General features: G+C 41.2%; 1 protein-coding gene across 1 annotated transcript in view; it reads left to right on the plus strand.

Moving 5' to 3' along the window:
- The first annotated feature begins 2292 nt into the window (after window positions 1-2292).
- pafah1b1a (platelet-activating factor acetylhydrolase 1b, regulatory subunit 1a) overlaps window positions 2293-23952 on the plus strand; it is a 30662-nt gene continuing 9002 nt past the window's right edge. Inside the window, exons 1-5 of the mRNA XM_072692005.1 lie at window positions 2293-2427; window positions 8365-8598; window positions 19755-19839; window positions 22113-22187; window positions 22348-22554. Of these exons, the coding sequence (XP_072548106.1) occupies window positions 8567-8598; window positions 19755-19839; window positions 22113-22187; window positions 22348-22554 (399 nt within the window). The 5' untranslated portion in view covers window positions 2293-2427; window positions 8365-8566. The remainder of the gene's footprint in view (window positions 2428-8364; window positions 8599-19754; window positions 19840-22112; window positions 22188-22347; window positions 22555-23952) is intronic.

A 23952-nucleotide genomic window follows, 5' to 3' on the forward strand; every position in this document is an offset into this window, starting at 1 on the left:
CAACACGTTAGGAGATTTTCAGTCTCCTTCAGTCTGCTTCCACCTAATGGACATTACAGAACCTCTCCCCACCCTCTCTGGCACAGCTTTTGTATGTTTGCTCAAACACCCATGATCTGGTGTAAGCCCAGCCATAAAGCTACAACAGCAGCTGTCATCCAGGAGTCTCAACAGTCGGTCAGTGTGATCTACTGCGCCCCGGATGGAAAGCCTGTCTGGAATGAGACGCAGCCAGCGTCTGGTCAGTCCACCCTAGCGTTATCTGCTATCTAATGCACACTCATAATCATAGCTTCTGGTGTGTTTGGGAGCTAAGGAGATATACTTTTTTTTTTTTTCTCTAACTTGCAAGATTCATCTGGCCCTTTTGTGTGTGTCTGCTTTTTTTTCTGTTTCTTTCTTTCTTTTCTAGTTTTCTTTGATGTGGTATCTGTCCGTCTGCTGCCCATAAATAACAATCTAATTATTTTTGATCTGAGTATGCTTTTGTATTAAAATAAATAAAGAAACTAGCAAATAACAGACGCCTCGAGTTGTAACCGTCTGTGTGTGGGCCGACAGTCTTTCACCTCATCCAGCTATTGTATGTTGGGAATTCCTACTGACCTTCGTTTACATACTTCAGTGTCCTGTGCTTATCTGGGTTTTGTCAAATCCTGTTAAATTCTGATGTAGTGCACAACTAATATACTGTTTCTCAAGATATGTGAGCTGTTTCAGACATTCCAACCTCTACACTGATAACACTGCTCGAGAGCACACAGTGTTGGTGGTGTGTGTGGTGTTTTTTTTTTTTTTTTAAATAAAGCAAGTAGTATCTGGTTTAAAGCCATTTGTAAAGGACCCACATCATGGCAACATTTAAATGGCTTCATTTTATTCACAAAAATTGTATAGTGTATGTAAACACTTAAGATTTGAAAACTTCAGTTTCTGGAACAAATGATCCCTTCCAAAAACAAACCTGTTTACATATTTGCCTTACCTTACAGTAATTAAGCCCTGCCCATTCATGCTGAAGCACTTCAGGCTCACATAGTGTGTAACAGTATAGGAAAATGCATGTTTTTATTATTTTACTGATGGGCAAATGGTGCTGCTGTGCTTTTTGGGTAAAAGAACAGTACACTAAGTTGATGGTAAACATTCTAGACAGGTTCACATCATCTTTCACTTTACAGAATGCTGCCTACTCCTTTTAACAGCTCTATGGTGCCCAAAAGTCTTTATAGTACCTTTAAGAACTGAGAGACAAGGTTTGTTTCTAAAACTATGGCGTTTAGCCTAAAATGCCACCAGCTATACCATAGCCATGACTATTTTTTTTTTTTTTACTGAAAACTCGAATTCAAGATCAGTGTAATGCAATATTTCTTAGTCGGAATTCTAATTTCAGTCAATTATGAAATGTTTACTAGTAATAATATCAGATCAAGCGATCTATAAAGACATGATTGGTCATATTGCCAGGATAACACATCCTTAAAAATAATTTTAAGGACATGGAATCTCTCTCTTCCTTATAACTATTTTTTTACTAGTAAAAAATCAAATTAAAGATATATATTGAATTGTTTTTTTGCTAGCAAAAAATGTAATTCCAAATATATACACTGTAGTTAGAGTTTTAGATATTTACAATAGTATTACTGTCCTCTGCAATGGACTGACACCCTGAACAGAGGGTATTTCTGCCTTGTGCTCAATAATTCTGGGTGAGCTCCAGAAACACTCCCACCCTGATGAGGAAGAAGAGGGTAAATAAATGGATGGATCGCATTATTGGCACTAGTTAAAAGACGTTTTTAGATATATAATATATATAAATGCATATTACAGCTAGTCAAAACCAAATGAAGGATGAATGTGTTTGCACTAGTAAGAATTCATTTACAGATATGCGACCCTGGACTTCCACTGACTCCATTCACAGTCTACCGTGTATTTCCACATCAACCCTGGAGCAGCTGACATCATAAGCAGCGTTCCTTATCGGTGCTCGTCATAAGAGCTAACGGTCGGCATGACGTTTGCTGCCACTTCGGGACCGAAGATCAGATTTGTTCCCAGATCCGGTTGGATTTCTTGCTCCTGTCTGAAACTCAGATCAGTAAAACTGAGGGACAGCGGTGTGACATTTGTTCCAGGCCAAAATCCACACTAACTGCGAGTGTTCATAAAAACGAGGGTGAGCGAGTGAAGGGCGTGCGCTGCGCGTCGCTGTCAGCTCAGTGAGGCGGCGAGTGAGGTCCCGCGCATGCGCAGTCCGTGCTGGCGAAGCCTGTGGAGAAAACAACGGTAGCCACTAGAGTAGCTAAAGCAGAGCCGAGCGGAGCGGAGCGGGACCCACTTACCTCATCATCGCGGTCTAGCTGCTTTCCTCTCCACCGTGCTCTGTGGATACATATTCAGCGGTGGCACTGTAGGGTGAGTATCTCTCTCGCAGCAGTCCTGCCGAAAAGGAGGGAAACTCATCGCGCCCAGAAGTGGCTGTAAATTTTCCTCCTCATTTCTCAGTGTCTCAAAATGGCGGACGGGCCGTTAGAGAAGTAGTTCAGAGGCTTGTTTTTGAGCTCTTGAATTTGTCAGACACGTCGCTTTGCTCTGGGCTCGTTAGTATGGTAGGTTTGACACTTGTGAGGGTCGTTAGTTTGGAGGAGTGTGTGTGTCTTTCGTCGTGTGTCGTGTGTCTGCGGGGCTGCTGACGCCGCCGGTGGATCAACACGTCGCTTCATCAATGTCACGATCCGGGGGCTGCGCGGCGCTATCAACAGTTGGCTAACGACCCTAACGGACACTCACCTGAAATAATACGGACTAACATCGAACTAGGCAGCTTGATACAACCGTAACTGCCCAATAAACCCGCGGTGTAACTGTTTTAATACCGGGCTGGTTAATTTAGCAGCTGTATTTGCACTAGCAGTTTCCTACAGTTTCAAAAAATGCAGGCAGAAATCATTGCCGGGTCATGTTGTTAGCTAGCCAGCTAGCATAGCTGTTTCGCCCCTTTTTTTTAATTTGAAGAAGTCCGTTTTGGTTAAATATCAGATACAGTCATGTTAGCTAGCTGCTAGTTGTTATGTTAGATATCTAGCTACGACATGAAATACCAAAACTGTCGTTAGCACCACAGTGGCGTCCACCGTACGTTAAGGCCCGTCGCTGCAAGTTGCTAGCTGCTGCTGTTGCTCGTTGATCAATACGTTGATCGCACGGTTATCGATGGTCATTTGCTGTATTAGATATATATATATATATCTAGCTACATGGTCTGATTAGCCAAGACGTTAGCCATCTAAATGGGTCTTCCACCCTTCCCTAGCTAGCTAGACAGCTATATCAGTGCAGCGATGACCAGCTTGAATTGTGGGCTTGTGTAACGTCATCTCAAATAATCATATAAACACGACAAGCTCAGACTCTGTCAGCTGATTATCAACATGACTTGGTAGATGATGACCACGTAACAGTTCGTTTGGGTCACATCAGCTAGTCGTAAGGCCTTGACGGATTGTCGAAGCATCCAAGTAAGGGCGGAGCTCCAGTGAAAACACGGCCCAGCCGCTGCTCACATGCTGTTTTGGCACGTCTTGGTATTTTGAGAGGTGCTCTAATAAAAAAGGATGCTGATCATCAGTAAATCATGATGGTGATGTGATCATAGCATGTATTGAAGTAGCGTTGCTGTTTTTTGCCGTGTGTTTCTAGGGCATTACTTAGCCCTTGGCTGATCATACTAGATCTAGGTGGTTTATTTGGATTCGTTAGCTAGCTAGGTGTTACTAGGCATGCCTTCAATGCAGATGGAAGACACGCTGAATCTCTGTGGGATCATGTAGCTTAGCTGATTCAGCTTGGCACTGTTTTGGTCTCTTGTATCTTACCATTCTGACGATGTTGCCAGACATAACAGAGACGAGTATTACCCATAGCTTTGTTGATATGGGTTTGTTTTTAGCTTGCACATTTACACAGAGAGATTTGCATTAGTCATTTGTGTTTCCAGGCCTGTGCTGATATCAACAGTAGTGTGTGTGTAGGCAGAGGGTTTTAGAAGCACTAATCAGACATTTAGGTGCAGTCAGAAATGGGATAATATAACCAAGTGCAGGGTGTTTTACTCTATGGTTATATACACAAATAAGCAGACAGGCAGGGCATGCTGTCAGCAGACTAATACCTATACTCCCCCAAGGTTCCTCATATGTCATATTAAGCTTAATAATAAAGGATTTAAGAGTACATTGAAAAACCGTGATCTAGCTATGTGTAAATGTCACAGTGTGTATCATGGCAAATAGGCATTCAATTATTTATGATCTCTGAAGCGGCTGCATTGTATAAACATCAAAGTTGGCAAAAACCCGCATCATCTGCATCCACCTCCAACCAGCACAGCACAGGGAACCATGTGTCATGTGCCACACTCCTCCCGCCTGCCTGTTCTCATCTCATTAATAATAGATTATGCAACAGCATGAACACAGTCATCATTTTCCTTCATTCAAATAATGATGCTTCAGTGTGCCGTCACGTATGCTTTTCTAAATGATCACAGCATAATCACAGTAGTGAATGTGTACAGAACGGCGGCTTCCAGAGTGAAATAGGAGGGAGACTGAAAGAGAACTGCACAACTGTCTTTTCCTTTCATGGAGAGAGCAGAGGTAAATCAGCTCAGTAAGTCAAGTGTAAATGCACCGTCTACTGTCTGTGGAAAGGCTTTAAAATGGTGAAGATTTGTAGACTATTCGGGTGGATGTGAAGGAGGTCTGGAATGAGCACAGAGTAGCGTTGAGGTGTGTGTGTTCTTACTTACTATAAGTACCTACATGCAAGAAGCTTTGGTACATATTAAAACTAAAATTATAATGTGTATTTATAAACACATTGCAGTAGTGTATCTTAACGTGTAAATATTACATATGTTGTGTACATTTGTACTTGTCTGGAGTATCAACGTTGGCCTGATATTAACAGAAAATACCCAATCAGGTACTAGAGAGAGGAGGGGGAGAGGGGGGCAGAAAATAATTATTCCAGTTTAGTCCTGTAGTGAATCTGTCATGTGTAGCTGTGTGTTTCTTCCTTTGGGGAAGTAGTGTTTGAGTAGTTGATAGTAGATTTTCGAATAATCACGAAATAACATTTTCTAACAATAGTTTTACATACCCGCTCCATGTAGCATTTTGTTAAAACAAGGAAATTGGCCAAGAATAGTCGATAAGTTAGGCTTTTTCTATTCTAAATCTGGCTATTGCCCTCAAGAGGTTCACAATTCAGTTCTATTCGTCTGTAACTCCGCCTTAAGCGATGATGAACTAGCAAGGGTTTCCCCGCTATTACGTAGTGGTGGCTGTCGACGTTCCGAATGCTGATGCCCCTGTCCAGGACAGCGGCAATGTACAAAGAAGGGAACTGTCTAACTGTCTCTGTTCTACCTTGTCTGCTCTTTACTACGTCCTGCTTTTGCTCGCTTCTTTTCTTATCTGTACCCCCTAATGTGCCTTTTTCAAATGTTCTGAGAGGGTGACAGACCTGCTGATATTGAGGGTGAATATACTCTTTCAAGTGAAGTGCTCCAATTAAAAACCGCTCGTCAGTGATATTGTGCTAGCTCTAAAGGTACAAATGTCATGTTTCATGCCGAAATGTGATCTTGGCGAAAGGTGCTGTGACTGTGGAGGCTCTTCAGTCTGTAGGCTAGGCTTAGAAGCAGATTCTTGGCCAACATACTGTCTTGCAATCTTCTATGCAGGCTGAAATGTGCTCAGACAGCATTCTGGTGCCGCTCAAACAAAAACTATTCTGTCTTGACCATGAATATGCAAATCGGTGTATTTAAAGTGACACAAGGCTTAATGAGCGTTTAGAATGATAAGCCAATTGCTTGGCTAGTAATCTGTCTGTGAAAAAATTGTGTGTAATTTTAATGACAATATAGAATAAGCCTGTAATTTGCTGCTGCATTATTTCTGAGAGTCCTGGGCTCCATGCTAGGTATCTTTTTATAGCAGTAATGTATAATTACTGTTGGACTGCACTACTGTTCTGTGGTTCTGAAGCGCAGAGGGAGTTGCTAAGAGACCTCGCTAAGTCTTTGTTTGAAGTAATGCTGTTCTTGGGCTTCGGTAGATTGTGTTTTTGTGGCATTTCAGCCAGTGTTGTATAATGAAGCAGAGCAACTGCACAAGGTGACTGAATGCATGTGCACATGAAGGCACATTTTTCTGGAAAGTAGATGAAGTGGATGCAAAATCACAAAGGCTTATTAGGTGTACATGCACTATATGGTCAAGAGTATTGGGACACCTTCTCATTCATTGTATAGTTTGAAATCAAGGGTGTTCAAAATAATGTATCCATTTTAAATATTGAATTAATCCACCTCATCCAGAACTCCCCAACTCATCCTGAAAGTATTGGCAGAAGCACAGTCATTCCAGAGAACACAGTTCCACTGCTCCACAGCTTAATGCCAGGGAGCTTTATAGCCCTCTAGCCCACACCTGGCATTAAGCATGGTGTCAATTGGTTGATGTTTATCTGCTCTAGACAGTCCTATTGGTAATACTTCTACAGGGCCTGAGTTTTTTTTTCTCTCTTAAAGAGCCCTCAGTGAAAATGTAGAAATATGTCTTATAAATATCTCCCCAAAGTCTGCTGTATTTTACCAGTATTGCTCACCTCTCGATGTGGAATGGCCGGTTTGGAAGGTTGAAGCTAAACCTGGCGACTGGGATGCTCCCCAGTTGCGCCTCAAGCTTGTAAATATACATGGGTTGGTAACTCTGTTATATCTAAACCTCACTACACATAAAAGATCAGTGAAATCACAACTGCACTTCAAAGTAAAAAGCTATTCAATAAAATATATAATGCAACTCAAACATGCTATTCCGTTCACCACCATGACCCTCTGACTCTTCCTGTTGAGATATTCTTCTTCTTCTTATTATTATTATTGCTAAATTATTTTAACTTCATTTTCTGCTAGTCACAGTTGTGTATTTATGATGCATAGCCCTAAATAGGTTTTCAGAGATAGTCTAGAGTGTTCTGAGATATTTAGACTGGTTTTGAATTTGCATATTTGCTTCCCCTTTCTGCTTAGCAAAGTTTTATAATACCTCTGTTCTGTTCTGAGTTAAGGCCTATCATATAGAGCAGACCCACTGGTGGTGAGAGGTGGTGCTCATACAAGGTGCACTCCATTTATCTGCAACGACAAAAGTCCTTTCCAGTAATTCCATTGCTGATAAAAGGTGCTTTCCATTCCCTTGACTGTGTTGGTTTGAGCCTCACAAGGTGCTGAATTCTATTTCATCTCACACAGCTTCCATGATTATGTGGCTTATCTTTTACAGTACCTCTACTTTCCCTGGGGTTTTGCTGGGTGGCATCAGCATTTCATTTAGGCTTGAAAATACAGAATTTGACAACACTGAATGCTCCCTGCTGGTATTGAGTAATACCAAAGCCTCTCGCTTCTCAGGTCTGACTGTATTAATGAACATCAGTGGGGGGGGTCTACTGCTTTTTGTTGCTGCAAGAATAAAAGTTTTATTTATTGTACTTTCTTTTCTTATTTTTTTCAATATATTCTTTGCCTTCTGCAGGAAACTGGCAATAGAGGGTTTTCCTTGGCAAGCATTGGTCCTACCATGAATTTGATCAAGCTCACAGTTGCTTGACAGTTTTCAGATCTGTATTTGATTTGATTCAGTTTTCAGTATTTTGTGCGCTAAAAGGAACCACCAAGGAAAGCCCAGGCATTTATGTATATATGCATTAACGTAACCACTCTCCTATTCTCTTACTTTACTCTGATTGGATGCACCCAGTTGACTAGTGTTTGTAATTAGAAGTAGATACTACAAAAAAGTGCAAGTGAAATGTTTCTGTGATGGAAAAAGGGGTCATATGTGCACTCTTTTGAATGTGTATGTATACTATGTTGAAATAGTTCCACCTTTGTAAAATGGCTATCAGCCTAGACACTGTGTGGTGTGGTTTGGGTTAGATTTAGAAACCTGGCTGCTGCTGCTCTGCAGGCCATGCTGTCAGAGTGGTAAAGTATGTGGATGCTAAAATCTGGGTCACAAGTCCCCCTTTTTATGTGTGTAGCTCCCAACAGGGGCATCACGAGTCCGTAACCGAATGCTCAGCATGGCAGGTAGAATGCAGGGAATGGGGCTGAGATGTGTATCTGCGATAGGAATGAGTGGATGGAACCCCTGATGAAATGTTCATTTTAACACTTAAGCCACTGTCAGACTGAAAATTTAGGGAGCAGGGATTGGTCACTGCTCGTTATTCTGTTTGGTCATTGTGCTTAATTCTTTCTCTCTTTCTATGCAGATGCAGTGACAGTCTGGCCAGTGAATGTCTGCAGGCTGTCTGTTTGTGGTGTTCCTGCAGCAAGTCCATCAAGGGAAGAGTACGTTTTGAGCGGCAGACCCCCCTGTGAGCCAGAGCCTGTGTCCGATCGGTCATCTCCTGCCAGGGAGACAGCAGCTGCTGCACGCCCTTCACCTGACCCCCCTCCCTCCACACTGCCACCATGGTGCTGTCACAGAGGCAACGAGATGAACTGTAAGTCACCGGAACCCTTGCTTCTAATGTGAATAATCACACAAATACAGGTTAGAGAATAGGAAATTGTGTCTTTGTATCTGGACGCTTGTGTTGTAATTGTCATCAGTTTGAATATTTTATTGACTGAGCATTAGATGTCATAACCGTTGGAGGTCCTGCCCAGTTTTCCATTTCATTAAGCGGTTCTCCATGGCCTTGTGAGAATATGGATTTATCAGAGACTCTGACAGGTGAATAGTTCACTGCTTACTGATGATTTGTCAAGAGGAATAAAGGAGTGACTGACTGATTGCAGGATCAAGAGACTTGTGGCAGCATGAGTGTGCTAAAGGTATACATATACTTATCAGCTTCAGTGCTCGAAGACTAATTGTGCTGAGGAGTCGTTTGGTGGTTATTGGAAGTTTTTGTGTTTTTCATGTTATGTTGGTTAGATGTAGCCTGTATGTTGTGAACCCTCAATATGTCCTTTATTGCACAGGATTTATAATCGGCCTTTTAGTCGGGGTATGAGGTAATGATTGTGGCAGAGATTAAACTGAGCTTCATATTATCCTTCTAGTGCACAATTGACAATATTGCAGTTGCCAGATGTTCCACTAATGGAGATTAAATTAAGTTATTGACTTTAGCAGCTTGCCATCAGTGGTTATCGTGTTATTTATGTATGTGCCGTCATAGATAAGTGCTGTGGTGATTTGTGGTTTCTTCACTTCAGTACAACTATTTCGTGTGACGACACAACTATAACAAACCTACTTCTGAATTGATAACACCCCCTGACATGTTTAGAATATACTGAGTGTTCATGATGAAGGTAAAAAAATAAAAAAACATTTTTTTAGGTACAAATTGTAATGGGAATATGGCTCTTCCTGTGTTGCGTTTTGTTTAGATGTGTGTTCTGGTTATCACAAGCTTTTCAGCAACCAGATTTAACAGTTTAGCTAGTTTGTGAGCTGTTGTTACATAAAGTCAAATGCACCTAGAGTGCGCATTCTGTAGAGTACAATTAACAATAAGTAATATTGGTGAATGTTTGTTTAGATGCATATTGACTATTATGCAAGATTTACTGCTGTATGGGGATTAAAGGGGCAGATTCATGATAAAACCAATCAGTGAAAAATAATTTTATAACCCATTTTGTAAAATGATTGACCATTATCTACCTAGAAGTGTGTTGAACCTTTTTTTGACTGACATATGAATTCAGTAGGGTTGTAGCAAAACATGTATTTGCCCTGAAATGGTACTGAGGTTACAGTTGGGGGAATACAGTCTTATGGAGAATACAATGTGGCCTATATCTGAAGATAAATTAATTTAGGCAAGAACCAGATTTTACAAACTTTAATTAATCTCAGAAATATTGTATGCCATTAGCAAGTTGACTATGGTGAGTGTATATGACACTCTGGAGCTAGAAGACCTGCCTGCTTATTTCAGATCTTCTTTTCTTTGGGAGGTTTTATTTACAGGATTTTATTCGCTGGTTTTATTTGTAGGCAATTGTAAATTATTGATTAATTGTTTTTATTAGCCTAAACATAGAAATATGGCCGATGCGCCACCTCATGTTAACGGTTTACATTTTACTGCTTAATAAACTACAGGCTGTACCAACTACCTCAGAAACTAAGGGGAACAAATGGTATCTTGCACAGCTGCCTGTTCAAAATAAGTGAAAAGAAGGCTAGTTTTGGGGCATTTTTGTTGCCTTCCCCCCTATGGCTGCAATTGGACAGTTTAAAGTAATGATAATGTTACCCTAAGCTGTCAGATTTGCAGATGTTTATCTAAGTCATGTGTTATATTTGCATCATAAAGTGTTAAATATAGTCACAAAGTCATAATTGAACCATTCATACAGTAGCACCTTGAGTACACCCAGTGTTTGGCAGATACATGCTATGGGGGATTATTAAAAAAAGAAACCAAATAACTTGCAGATTGGATCTGCAGACGAAGCTGGCCTGTTTGGTACATCTGAATGTTTTGTCATTGTGGTGGTCCTTCACAGGTCCTGACCTGGGATTTTTGTGATTTGCTGACCAGGTCAAAACTTGGATAGAGAGTCAATATTCTCTCCTAGAGAGTGTGTGTAGCTGTCCCACTCTAAGTGCATAATATGTAAGTCTGGAATGCAGTATGCTAATCGTGTGTGTGTGTGTGTGTGTGTGTGTGTGTGTGTGTGTGTGTGTGTGTGTGTGTGTGTGTGTGTGTGTGTGTGTGTGTGTGTGTGTGTGGGGACCCTGCTCCCAAAAGATAAGAAGGCAGTGGTCTCAGTCAGCTTTACTGTGCTTAACTGAAGTGCTGTTTTTCTATTTGCTCATTTCAAGCCCTGATTTTCCCAAGGTTGTTTGAGCTTTTGTTCTAATCATGCTGACTGGTGGGTGTGGGAAGTACATATTGAAGCCATTTTTCCATTTTTCTTCCAGCCTAATGGCAATTTCATGCTTCTTTGCTTTTGCGGATGTATGAATGTCACACGTAAATGACTGACAGTCGCGTTGGTTTGATAGACAGGACAGTGGTGCTTCAGTATGAACCAGCTTGCAGAGGTGCATCTGGCTGCTGTGTGCTGGATGTAGGTGTGGCAGGTGTGTGCTGGCGTAGTCTGGATATTGGCACATTTGCACACGTGCCTGTGTTGCGGGCTAAGGATGCCAGCTCCTGATGGGCTGCGGATGAATCTGCCGCCAGCCAGTCAGCGGGGTGCCCATCACCAGTATGGATTTAATCTGCAGACTGTCAGATGAATGAGCTTTAGGCCCTTCTGCTGTTTTCGGGGACTTCACCCCACAAGCTGCACTGCAGCCTCAGTCTCACTCAGAATTAGCCCTGAGGCAGTTTAATGTTTTTTTTTTAATACAATAGCACAAAACACAATTATGGCTCACTGAAATAAGGCGTGTGACTTTCTCACCAGGAGCCTTCATTACCCAGGGTAATTAAACAACCTGTGTTTGAGTCTGGTAAGAAAGCCATGAAAATAAAGGGTGTGATGATTTTAATACAGTATCAGAGATAAAAAAGGGAGAACGGACAGAACAGTATTGGAGTTTTAATCCGTATTACTGATGCACTGATTTACCATTTTTCATGGCAAAACTAGACGTCTTGAGTCCATCCTGTCTATTTAACATACAAAATATGTAATTTAATTGAGAGAATCTGAAAGTGTTCTTTTTGTAGCACATTAAAAGTTATCAGTGGAGTCCATCGGTATACTTGATGAATTTTCCTCTTTATACTCACCCTGCATCTGTAAGACTCCCCTTCCTCACACTAATATAATGCTGCTGTCCACTTACACATCAAAGTGACACTGCTGCAGTGCTCGTGCTCGATGTGCTGCCTTATAGTTCTTGTGGCATCATGTTTACAAACTAGCAGTTTATCCACACACTTTGTTCATGTGACTGAAAGCAGCTCAGTCTGTATGTTTTCACTGCATCTTTTCAACCACATTGAGGAAATTATTACTGTAAGAACTAATGGCAGTAGTTAAACTGTATTCCACACTGTTGTGGTTAACAACAAATTACATATGGTTAGCAGCGCTTAACAGTTCTCATGAGAAGTCTTGTGAACGCTATACTGAAGTTTCATAGTGCAGTAGCAGCGCTCTGGCCCAGAGTGGCAAAGACAGGGATCTCGTTATCCCTATTGCAGTCAGTGGAGCATCCAAATGATTTTAAGGTACAGTTGCTGCATAATGTTGCTTTAATTCACCTCAACACTGTGCTGAAATCATGAAGTGCTCTCTAAGTCTATAGAAGAAGGAAGAGGTGTGAGCTAGTAAGGGAATATGATTTAATATAAAATCTGAAGCCCCCTTTTACTGGGAAGTGTACATTGCTGTGCTGCCACATGCCTGTGTGTGTGTGTGTGCGCGGGCACGCGTGTGTGTGCACAATAGCAAATGGCTCAGGTCCTTATTTAAATGACTGTAAACAAAACAAAGCCTTAGTGCTAATTCCCTGCCTCTGCTAGTCTGGGCTACTTATGAGGTGTGGCCTCTGTGGAGCTCCCCAAATCTTGTGTGTGTGAGAGACAGCTGGCTCAACAGTCACATGCTGCGCATGCACACGTCCAGTTTTGAGTGCCCTCCACACATTCTCACTCAAGGACTGCCGGCTCTTTGCTGCCTGAGCATAATGTGGAGCATTTGCAATTAACCTACATTCAGAGGGTCTCCAAAATAATCATTCTTTTCTTTCCCTGGTCCTACTTGCGTTCTGCACAATCCTTAAATCTGAATCAAATGCAGTGTCTTTCACATTGTCAGGTTACATTTTTAGGAGAGACTGCATGCACATGGGAGTTTATTTTTGTTCTAAATTGCTAAGAACTGTTTTGCTGTATTTTTAGTAATATCTTTGCTGTCCTGAAGGAGTGATCTCAGATTTGATTATGTTTATGTTTTACATAACTGAAGATCATGCAGTGATTGCACTGGTATTGTGCATTATTGGAGAGTTTTACAATTGACAATTCACAGTTGATATTTTACTAAATCATGCATGTCTCATGAACTGTAGGTTCATCATAAATGGTATACTTGATCCTATTTTATTACATTTTGTGTGGGTGTGAAATAATTTGGCTAAGAAACATTTAGTATTAAATGTTGCAAGAAAATTGCATATCATAAAAAGTGTCCTAATAGTATATGCACTTGTGTAGCCTATGTTTTTAGACTTGCTGTAACAAAGGTTTAACAATTGTGATATTGCAATACAAAACGTGACACTATGCATCAGGCCGAACAACCGGTTTATTAGTTGTGATTTTTAATGAAGTAGCAGTGTTTGACAACCAAGAAGATTACAAACCACAAGCACAAATCAATAACTAACTCCACTCCTCCGCCTGCCAGCTCTAGTCTTATTAGTGGATTATGCAGTAATGAGCATGGCGTCAGTCATCGTTTTTTTTTTTTTTTTTTTTTTTTTTTTTTTTTTTTTTTTGTCACTAAACTTTGTAAAACAAAATATCATGAAAATATTCAATATAAACATTGGAAACCTCATGAAATTAATTGAATCATGGGCCAAGTGTGTTGTTACAACCTTAGATCTGACAAATCTGATTTTGGATGATGCTGCAGAGCTCATTAATTTTCCTTTTATTAATTTTTTTAAATATACGCAGTGACCCTGTCATTGAGAATCAGCTACCAGTGTTTTACTGTCTGTATTGTTCTCAATACAGTTAACAGCTCCAATGTGATGCAAGTGAGATCCTGATCTCATCCGGATCTAATCTAGTCCAGATCTGATAAATTATTTCTCCTGTTCTAGGAGATTGCACTATTATGTACCTTATTTGCAACTTGCAGCAGCGAGGTGTTTTATTCCAAAGGAAACTAAACTGTTGATGGTGTGCTGTATGGAATGATTTTACAGTGGAACATGAAAACGTAATGTAATATCTGTGGTTCTAGTGCTGTGACAGTGTTTGAACTGCTTTTCTTCCAGACATGATCTATTTTCTGCTGTTTACCCATGCTGCCAAACCAACTCTGTTTAATTTTCACTTGACCGATATTCCAGAAACCCGCTCAGAGAACATTCACCACCCTATAAAAGTGTTATTTTACATCATTATTCAACAAAACAACAACTGATATCAGTTCAGATCACACAATTATGTGATTTTAGGGTGTTTTTACACACACAGTTTGTTTGCTCTGGTTAGTTAACCAGGAGAGCACGTTTTATCTGCTTTTTGGTCAAACCAGTCTGGGGCAAGAGCAAGAAGGTAAATGCAGGAAGGAGGTTGTGTGTTCTGGACTAGTGCTAATTTCTTTGCAGTTTAATATGGAATTTGTTCATAGCTGTAGTGATTATCGGGGCAACATAGTAGGTAAAAACCTGGATATGGAGTTGCTAAGTAGTTGACTAAATTTTAGGCCAAATCACATTTTTACCACAAATAAAGCACTCCAGAGTTTGTTTGGGACTGGACTGAGATCACCTCTTCTCAAAGGTTTTGGTACGGTTGCTTTTGTCCTGCTTTGGTGTGATTACTCTGTTCATACCTGCCTAAACAAATCGCACCAAGGAAAGTTCAGGTGTGAAGACGCCCCTACGGTATTTTGAAGCCGAATGATCAGTCAGACTGTGTGGTAAAATAATAAACACACCATAAATTGTTTGTCTTAAGAAAAAACATCTACCAAACATCAGAGCAGTAATCGGCCAATGCTCCGCATTATAGGGTACTTAAAACAGGACATCCCTAGATGATCTCCAGAGCAGTTTGGTTTATTGCTTTGAACTGGTTAGTCAGTCAAGGTTGCCAGTATGAAGCAGCGTAACATTTGGGGGGCTTTGGGTATTCACTGTAGAAATGAGCTGTGTGGAAATGGTCCTGTGTGTGAATGGGAGTGTAAGTGTGTACATGCGTGGCTGTTACTGGAAACGGGTAGAAATTCCTCTTAGTTGGTCCCAGTCACTGGTCAGGGCACAAAGTGTGCGTCTGCTTATTCAGCAGAGCAGCAGCAGCTTCAGTGCAGGTGCCTTTTGTTAGGGAGCAATCAGGCAGAGGGAGATGGTTCTCCTGCAGTTTCTCTCTGTGTGTACATGTTCTGGATAAAGGTGGCAGAAAGCGCTGGCTTTGATGAAAGCCTCTTTATGCCAGGAGTGTGTTTTCGTGTTGAAGCTGCAGGGGAGAACAGGCTCTCTCCTCGTTCTGTTTGCTCAGAGGTTATCACCTCCCCAGCCCTCAGAGACTCATGCGCTGCAGTCCTGCGGTGCCTCAAGCCCATACATGACGGCAGGAGCTAAAAAACAAGCCATATTGACTTCCAACTGGCTGTCATAAAGAAAGATATCCCCAAAGAGGCTGGGAATGAGCCTGATAAGGCATGCTGCGGTCACTGCAGAGCAGGTTAATGCCCGTGCTGCATTAAGATGGAGGGATGCTGCGTGGTGCCTGGCTGCCTGGTTGGCTGTGATGATGTGGATGCGGAAGTAAGTGCGGAGAGGAGAGGAAGTGATGCAAGCTAGACGTGCCTCTCTAAGAGAGGTGAGGTAATGCTGGTCACATGCTCGCTCTCGTTTTCTCCCTGCACACTCTTCCATCTCTTCCATGCTGCTGCTGTTGCCCCCACCCTACCTGGAATTTATCGAGCGCTTAGTACGACTGCCTTCTGAGAAGTAGATTGAGCCACGTTCTCATCATCATTATCATGTCCGCTCTCTCTCTTACCTGCTTTATTAAGGATGTTTAGGGTACACTGCTTTTAAGGTAAATCATGTTCATCAGGGTAGATGTACTGCTCATCATGATGAGGATGTGTATGTGGAAGTGACTGGACTGTGCTCAGTTTTTCTCAGCTACATGGATGGCATGGATTGTAGTTCCTTTCTGTCCACACCCTTTGTCCGGAGCACAAAGCTCATATTGTATTTTTTTTCTTTCTGTACAGTAATAGGGAATCAGTGCTACCTCCTGGCCGTGGTCCTTCTGTGAGATTTAGAAGAGCACTGCCAAGTGAGGAATCTCTCAGTAAAGGGAAGGGGTCAAAGAAGTGAAGGGCGTCTTTTGTTCCTAGTTGTCTGGTTATTGCTAGCTCCTCGGTGTCTCTGCCCACTCATGTTCATCTTTGCCTTCTCCTCTCATCTGCCTCCTCTGTGGTTTCCATGGTTACTAGCTAAAGCCATCAACACTTTTTTTTTTTTTTTTTTTTTTTTTTTTTTTTGTTTAGACATGTTTTTCTTTTGCTTTCCATATCTCCTCTCTCACTTTTTAGAAAACCAGGGGTCATGGGAGCTGTGAAAACTGTAATGATTTTATTTGATGTTTTTGTTCTGGTCTATGACTGTAATAACAGTTGAGGTGGACCTGGAGTTTTCTCCAGTTTTCGAATTGGCTCATCCCAGTTCAAACCTAGTCAGAGAGAGATTGCACAAAGTGGATCGGCCTGCAACTCTGAAGATTATACTTTTTCCTGTTTAGTCAAAACATGAATGAAAAAAATATAAGTCTTATATAAGAAAAATGAATTTGCCTGTCTTTTTTTCTATTCATATGAAAGGTTTACATGTAAATGGATAATTGCCCATTCATTTTGCTGGCCAGGTTAACAATTTGATAATTTGTCTGACCAGATGGAGCACCCTCTCAGATTTACTCTTTTGATGACACTTGTCTCAGTTCCACTTCAAACTGGTACTTGAACTGTTGGTAAGGTATTGAAAAATCTAATTTGAACCCATGTATTAAAACTGCATCAACGATACACACCTCAGGCTCTTCAGAGCGTATCTCATATTTTATCTTTCATGGAAACCACTGCCAGTGAGGTGCAACCCATCAGAGTAACTTGGGCATGAAGGGTAAGAGGCTTATGCTTTGCACTTACCTGTGCTCAAATTACTGGGCTTTTAAACGATTAATTATATTCTCAGTTCTAATAGTGATTTTTTGGGTTTGAGGCCAGTGTGGTGGATACAGATTTTTGGAGCATTCATCACACTGAGCCAGTCTTTCAATTGAACCAGCACATGTGTGTAAGCTTCTAGTACATGCATTCAGCTACTGTAAGTTGCATTTATTGCTAACACAGATGTTCAAATGTGCACACATACAGCTTGTCCAGTCCATAAAAAGAAGTATTGCCAATAGCGTGAGCAGGTAAACACAAACTAATGCACCATGCCTAATGTCTAATGAGAGCCAGAGGGCATAAAGCCCCCAGTATTGAGCTGTGGAGCAGTGGAACTATGTTCTCTGGAATGATGGAGCTCCATCCAGTACTTTTGGGAGGATGAGCTGGGTAGTTGGGGATGTGGTTGGGTGGTGATCATCCAACATCCTGACATGGCTAATGCTTTTGTCCCTGAATGCAATCAAATCTTGACAGCAATGCCCAAGATATTGTAGAAAGCCTTCCCATGACAGTAGAGACAGTTACTCCAACAAAAAGCAGAATAAACCTGTTTTAATACCGTTGGTTTGGGAAGAAACATTAAATGAGCAGGTGTTCAGATATGTTAGTCCGTATAGGGCATGGTGTCCTCTCTGATACATGACAACATGGAGCGTTTCACATAGTTATACAGTAAATACTAGGGGTTGGGTTGAAGCAGGGCATTTCGGTGACTGTGGTTCTTTAAATATCAAAGACAAATTACTCATCTGATGTTCCCTGATATCTTTAAGAGAAGCCTTAGGATTCTGTTTACTCCAATGCGTCAATTTTGAGAATAAACAGTGCCTACTGTGAGTGGCCTGAGAATTGCCCTGAAGAGCTGACCAGGCAAACCCCTGGGTGACCTGAGTGAGCAATGTAAGTTTAAATATTTTAAAAGAATGATTCATTTTGCTAGTTACACACATAACTGAACAAAATGTAAGGAACCCCCCCCCCAAATGTATTGTCTAATCGGATACATTACAAAGACGTACAAAGGGGCATTGAGACTGCATATCTGGAGAAGGGTTGGTGCCTTTTTTTGGTCCTGATGTAAACGTGCGCGCACACACACCCTTGTATGATGCCCTCCAGCATCCAGTGGTATCTTTTGTAATCCTGCAGCCTGTCACATAAATGATAACCTTGTGCTGACCTTGACTTTAATGAGTGGACTTGCTGTCAGAGGCAGCAGCAGTGAGATGATGGGGAGCTCGCCTGGTGCCTCATCCCCTGCCTCTAAAACAGCTTTACCCAGAAATCAGTCCAGCGATCACTTCACCACTTTTACATGACATGAACACCCTCTAAACTCTTCACTCCACATTCAGATGACTTGCCTGTCTCTCTGTGAATTTATTTGCTGCAATCGTTCGGTCACATTTATTGGGATGTCATTGCATTGGATGTAAATATTTTTAATATTAGTGCTACACAGAGATGTCGGAGTCAAATCGACATCAGACAGATGATTAGACTTGGCCAATATTTTAAACTGATCAATTGTTTTAAATATTTGTTTCTATTGCATGTATAGCTGCGTGTAATGAGGATATAAGATTTTCCTATTCCTCTATCTTATGTGATCTAGAGATATGCATGTGAAAAATATCTGCATGGGCCCAAACACACCATCAATGCATTCCTATCTAACACACAATTTAGATATAAAAAAAACAAAAAAACATGTAACGTTACGTGGCTGTGCTGAAACTGCAGTTCTATGTTGGGCTCTGTGCTTCCTCTTCTTGTGGATGTCTCCCAACACAATGCCAGGAAGGGTTTCAGAGAGACATTTCTCAGACGGCTGCTTTGTGTTCATTATCTCTCAGATCTGTCTGCATCATCTGCAGAGCTTAGAACCCCTTAAAGAAAACACCCCTTGCTGAGGTTTGAGGAGAGCTTTGTTAAATGCTTATCATGAAGCAAGTCATTTTCCCTAAATTATTTGATTATTCAGATAGCAAGGTTGCTCAGGGATTATCTTTAATTTATAACTTGTTTGCAGTTAACATTAGAGATCCACCAGTTATTTATTTGCTTATTTATTTATTTGAATTCTTCTACATACCAGTTCAGACTGGGCAGACTATTATAAGGGTACGCTAAAGAAGTATGTGGGCTGTGTTTGATAAGGACATATTCTCTTTCATAAGTAAAGGGAGTATAGAAGAGCATTTAAATGTGCCCTAGAATAAAAAGCATTCCAGAAGGTTGCATTTAACTAACCAACAGGATAGTGGAACTATCTGGAAAGACACATGTTGACAGCAGTGATGTGTATATAAAATATGTGTGATTTAAAAAAAATCCCCCCCCCCCAAAAAAAACAACCCAGAAACGTTGTTTGGCCCCGACCAGAGGACACATATCTTCTATGTAGATAATAAGTATGAGCGTTTTACGAATGTGTTTCTTCAGTCTTTGCTTGCTTCCCAAAAAGCAACCTGTGATTTTTGTTGTGACTGGTGTGTTAGTCTTGTGAAATTTATATTTTCATGTGATTTTATTTATTTATTTATTTTTAACCACATAGAAATTTAAACTGTATTCATTGTTTCTAGTATGTCCCTCACACTTGCTTGTTCTTTCCTTTTTTGCTGTTCTTGGCAGTAGAAAAAAAATACTACATTTCTTACTAAAGCTTTTTTCCAGTGTCCGACAGTCTTGCAAGGAATCTGCCTGCCTGTCACACAAACCAATTACTCTCTCCTTTGTTTTTCAGGAATCGAGCGATAGCTGATTACCTGCGTTCCAATGGATATGAAGAGGCATATTCAGTTTTCAAGAAGGAGGCTGAATTAGACATGGTAAGTGTATGTGTGTCTGGGAAAACCCTGCTATTCCCCCCTTCTTACAACATTATTGCACCAAAGCCTGAACAATCTTCGTTTTGAGTATTTCCCTGATTAATTGATGGCGGAATAAGAAAGTGTGGCTGAGGGCATGGCCACCAAATGAAAAAGATGGAGCAAGATATGTTTGAAGCCTGGCAGAGCCATTCTATGTTGGTCCTTAAAAGATGAGAGATGTTAATGAGTGATAGAGACGCACACCGTGTTCCACGTTAATTAGACTTTGCTGTAGAATTGCTGAGGGAGCTTTTTTTTCTTCTGCAGAGTTTCCAGTGTTATGATTTTGTTCAGGAAAGCTAGAACTCTTTGGGCCAAAGTTCTTGTTTTTTTTTTGTTTGCCTAAGCTGGTAATTTCAGGCATTCAGTTCCTTTGTAGAGAAAACACAATGAATAATTGATTGGACCCGTAGATGGAGGAGCACCCTTTCAGATAAGCTAGCACCTGCTTACCGCATTGGGTCCAAAAACTCACCTTAATTAACAGGAATGCTATTAACTTATGTTCATAAGGGGGGCGGGGTTTCGAGATAGAAGAATCATATGTTTTGCAATGCGGTGTTGTTTTTCAAAAACTGTATCTATTTTAAATAATAGCTTGCATCCAAAAAGTGGCTTATTTTATGTTGCGTCTAAACCCTGACCGTTAGATAGCAGCGTTGAACTCAGATCCCACTGTTCTGAACTCTGATTTGATGCATATAACTATTTTAATGCAGTTGTTATTATTATGCAGTTATTAAACCAAGAGCTTTCCTAAAATAGAAAAAAAATTTATCACCTTGCTTACAGTGTGTGTGTGTGTGTGTGTGTGTGTGTGTGTGTGTGTGTGTGTGTGTGTGTGTGTGTGTGTGTGTGTGTGTCACAAGGTGACATACAATATGTGAAATATCACAATAGATGTAATCCTAACCTCTTGTGTTGTGAGACAGATTGTGCTTGCCAAGACGCAGCCCTAGTAAGCACTCAGCAGTTGGAGTCAGAGGGCTGATGGTCTGTCAGACTAGTGATTAGAGGTTGGCAGTGGTAGTGGGCTCATAGTTAGCCATTAGCCACAATGTGCGGCTGATGGTCCAGGCAGATGGCAGATCAGACCTCAGTGCAGCCTTGGAACGTCCCTTCCCTCTGAGACTCAGTGACACGACCCCAATCACTCCCCCCTTTCTCGTTGTAGAGGCGGCAACTGTTCTCTTGGACACCTCTGATTTGATTCCAGCAGAGTGAATCAGCTGCAGCTCCTGCACCTTCTCTGCCTCATGTGCTTGCCATTTGTTTTGCTTTCTTTGTGTTAGAAGTGGGTGCCACCTTATCTACATCTTCACAGCTGTGATGTGAGAGAACAAATGTGTATTATGGTATCACTGGCTTGAATTAAACCGTAGCAGTGCGCCTTACTCTGGAGATGATGTTTTTTCCCTCAAAGTGAGATGTTAATATGTACGCTTCTCTGTGCAAACAGAGCCCACTTGTAGCCCCCAGCTCCGATAACAGCCATGCATATTTAAGATCACACACAGAGGGAGGAATGTCTCGATTGAGGGCAAACACAATTAACCATGTTGGTTTTTCATACCGCTGAATCAGCCTCTGACTGCACTGGAACTGTGAATAATGATGATTATTCACAGATAGATGAAGCCGAAGTGATGCTTGTGTTTGCTGTTCTAACCCTCCTGGTCTGAAGCAGTCCAGGCTGTATAATACATAGCAGTTATACAGGAGGGTCTGTAGTCTGTATTTCAAAACATAAACAAAATTGCTTGTATATTATTATTTGACATCATCACATTCAAGTGTTTTGTTCAGTCCCATCGCCTTTACAAATATTTGTGAAAGAAATCCTAAAGAGATGCATAAAAGTCCTGGATGTGTCCCAATACCTTTGTCCGTATAGTGTATCTTGGGACAATTGTTTACAGTTGATGCTTTACAGTCCAAGAATGTAACCGTATGTTGCTTGCTGAAATTGCTGAAGTTGGCATTGGTGCCAGGCACCCTGAAGTTCATTTTTCACAGTGCAGTTTTTCTATAATTGTAATCTTTGTAAGCTGTCTTTGTCTGCAGGAGATTAACCCATGTGAAGGGATTTAGAGAGAATTTACAGTTGCCTCAGGGATGGTGGGTGTATGGCTAGTTTTATCTAGAAGCTGTTTTTTCCCATGCAATTTACATATGTGTTTCGTGTATTGCTATGTTTGGGTCTTATGCTTCTTGCTTCTTTTTGTTGCTAGAACGAGGAACTGGATAAGAAATATGCTGGCCTTTTGGAAAAGAAATGGACTTCAGTCATCAGATTACAAAAGAAGGTTTGTGCATTTCATATTTAAACCAAGAAATGGTAGCAATTAAAGAGCAAATTTCTCTTTCAGAACATACTGTAGTGATTGCATTGATCAAGTGTAATCTGCACACAATGTTTTCAGTGTGCATCCCCCTTAATGCCCTCCCCCTGCTGTTTTCTTGAAGGTGATGGAGTTGGAATCAAAGCTGAATGAAGCAAAAGAGGAGATCACTTTAGGGGGGCCTATAGGACAGAAACGAGACCCCAAAGAATGGATCCCCCGTCCCCCAGAGAGATATTCTCTGAGCGGCCACAGAAGTCCTGTCACCAAGGTCATCTTCCACCCTGTGTTCAGTGTAATGGTGTCTGCCTCAGAGGATGCCACAATAAAGGTTAGTGTTTGTGAGCTCCTCCCCCTTTAATATGTTGCCTTGATTTGTGTCTCTTCTCTGTCCCAAAACATGTGCATGTATACAATTTCAGTCCACCAGTGTAGGCTAGAACTTTTCATGTCCTATTGATGTGCTTTGCAATGCTGTCTTGCCATCAATCAGGGCTATAAATGAGTAGCTCTGTTCCCCATATTCTGCCCTGCTGTGTCTCTATTAAGCATCTCAGTCGCCTACTTGTTCTGTCTAAACAATATCGAGGCGGGGGCGTTTCCGTAGTAATGAGATCTATGATCAAGTATGTGCCCCATTTCCGTCAGCCTGGCATCGACTCAAGCTCTGCGTGCAGTACCAGCATTGACTACAAACACACTGCAGTCCCATTCACCTCACACTCACCGTAATATGTGATTGTTTAGCGAAGTCTTAAGCTTTTTTTTGCGTGTGTGTTCCTGGTTGATGGGACTGTCTCTGTACCTCAGAGCAGCCCAGAATGATCTTTTTATTGTTTTAAATGATCTCCCAAGGAGGTCCCTTCACATTCCCAGCCATTTGCCTTTCTACAAATTCATTTTCCGTCTGAGTGCCAGTAGCCATGGCCACCGACCTGGGACGGCTTCACTGGGCTGTGCCCCCACCTCTACCTCCTGTGTCCTACTTTTGCCACATTCTGGAAATGAACCTTTTCCAGCCTTACCATGACATGATGTTCCACCCAGGCTGCAGGTGCCTTTGGCCAGAACACCAGAGCTGGTTCCATTTTAGTGGACTCTTCTAGAGCCCTGTATTTGTATTCATAGTGTATTGTGATGAAGCCCCTGAGCTGTGCAGCCTGACATAATTCTCCTTACCTGTGCGGCCTGTTCTGCAAACGTGAGCATGAGATACCTGACAGCAATATATATATATATATATATATATATATATATAAAAAATGCCCATGAATATTCTGTTTAGCTTTCATGTCAGCCAGCAGTTTCAAAGCCCTCGGTGCCTGCTGATAAGAGTATGGAAGAGTTTATGTATTCCACATATTTTAAGTGTCTAATGCACTTATTTATCTGATGTGGTGATTTCATTTTAATTGCCTGGTTCTTCTCATTCTTTGCTTTGTTCCCCACTCTGCTAGCTTCAGGACTATCCTGATTTGTAAAATAACTGGAAAGCTGAAATCAATTTGCATTTTGTTCTAGGGAGAAGAGAAATGTTAATATAGAGCATGGAATATTAGCAAGTCCATGTGATCCAGTGTAAACATACAGAAGCTCTCTATTCTTTACTTTTAATCTTGCTCAAATTACATAAAGATGTTAAACATGTCGGCCTATTGCTTGTTTAATCCTGGTGTTTAAGCTTGTCTTCTCTGGGTGTGGCCACAGCATGCTTTTGTCTGCATGTTTC

This window comes from Salminus brasiliensis, chromosome 11 (genome assembly GCF_030463535.1).
Source record: "Salminus brasiliensis chromosome 11, fSalBra1.hap2, whole genome shotgun sequence".
NCBI classification, from domain to species: Eukaryota; Metazoa; Chordata; class Actinopteri; order Characiformes; family Bryconidae; genus Salminus; species Salminus brasiliensis.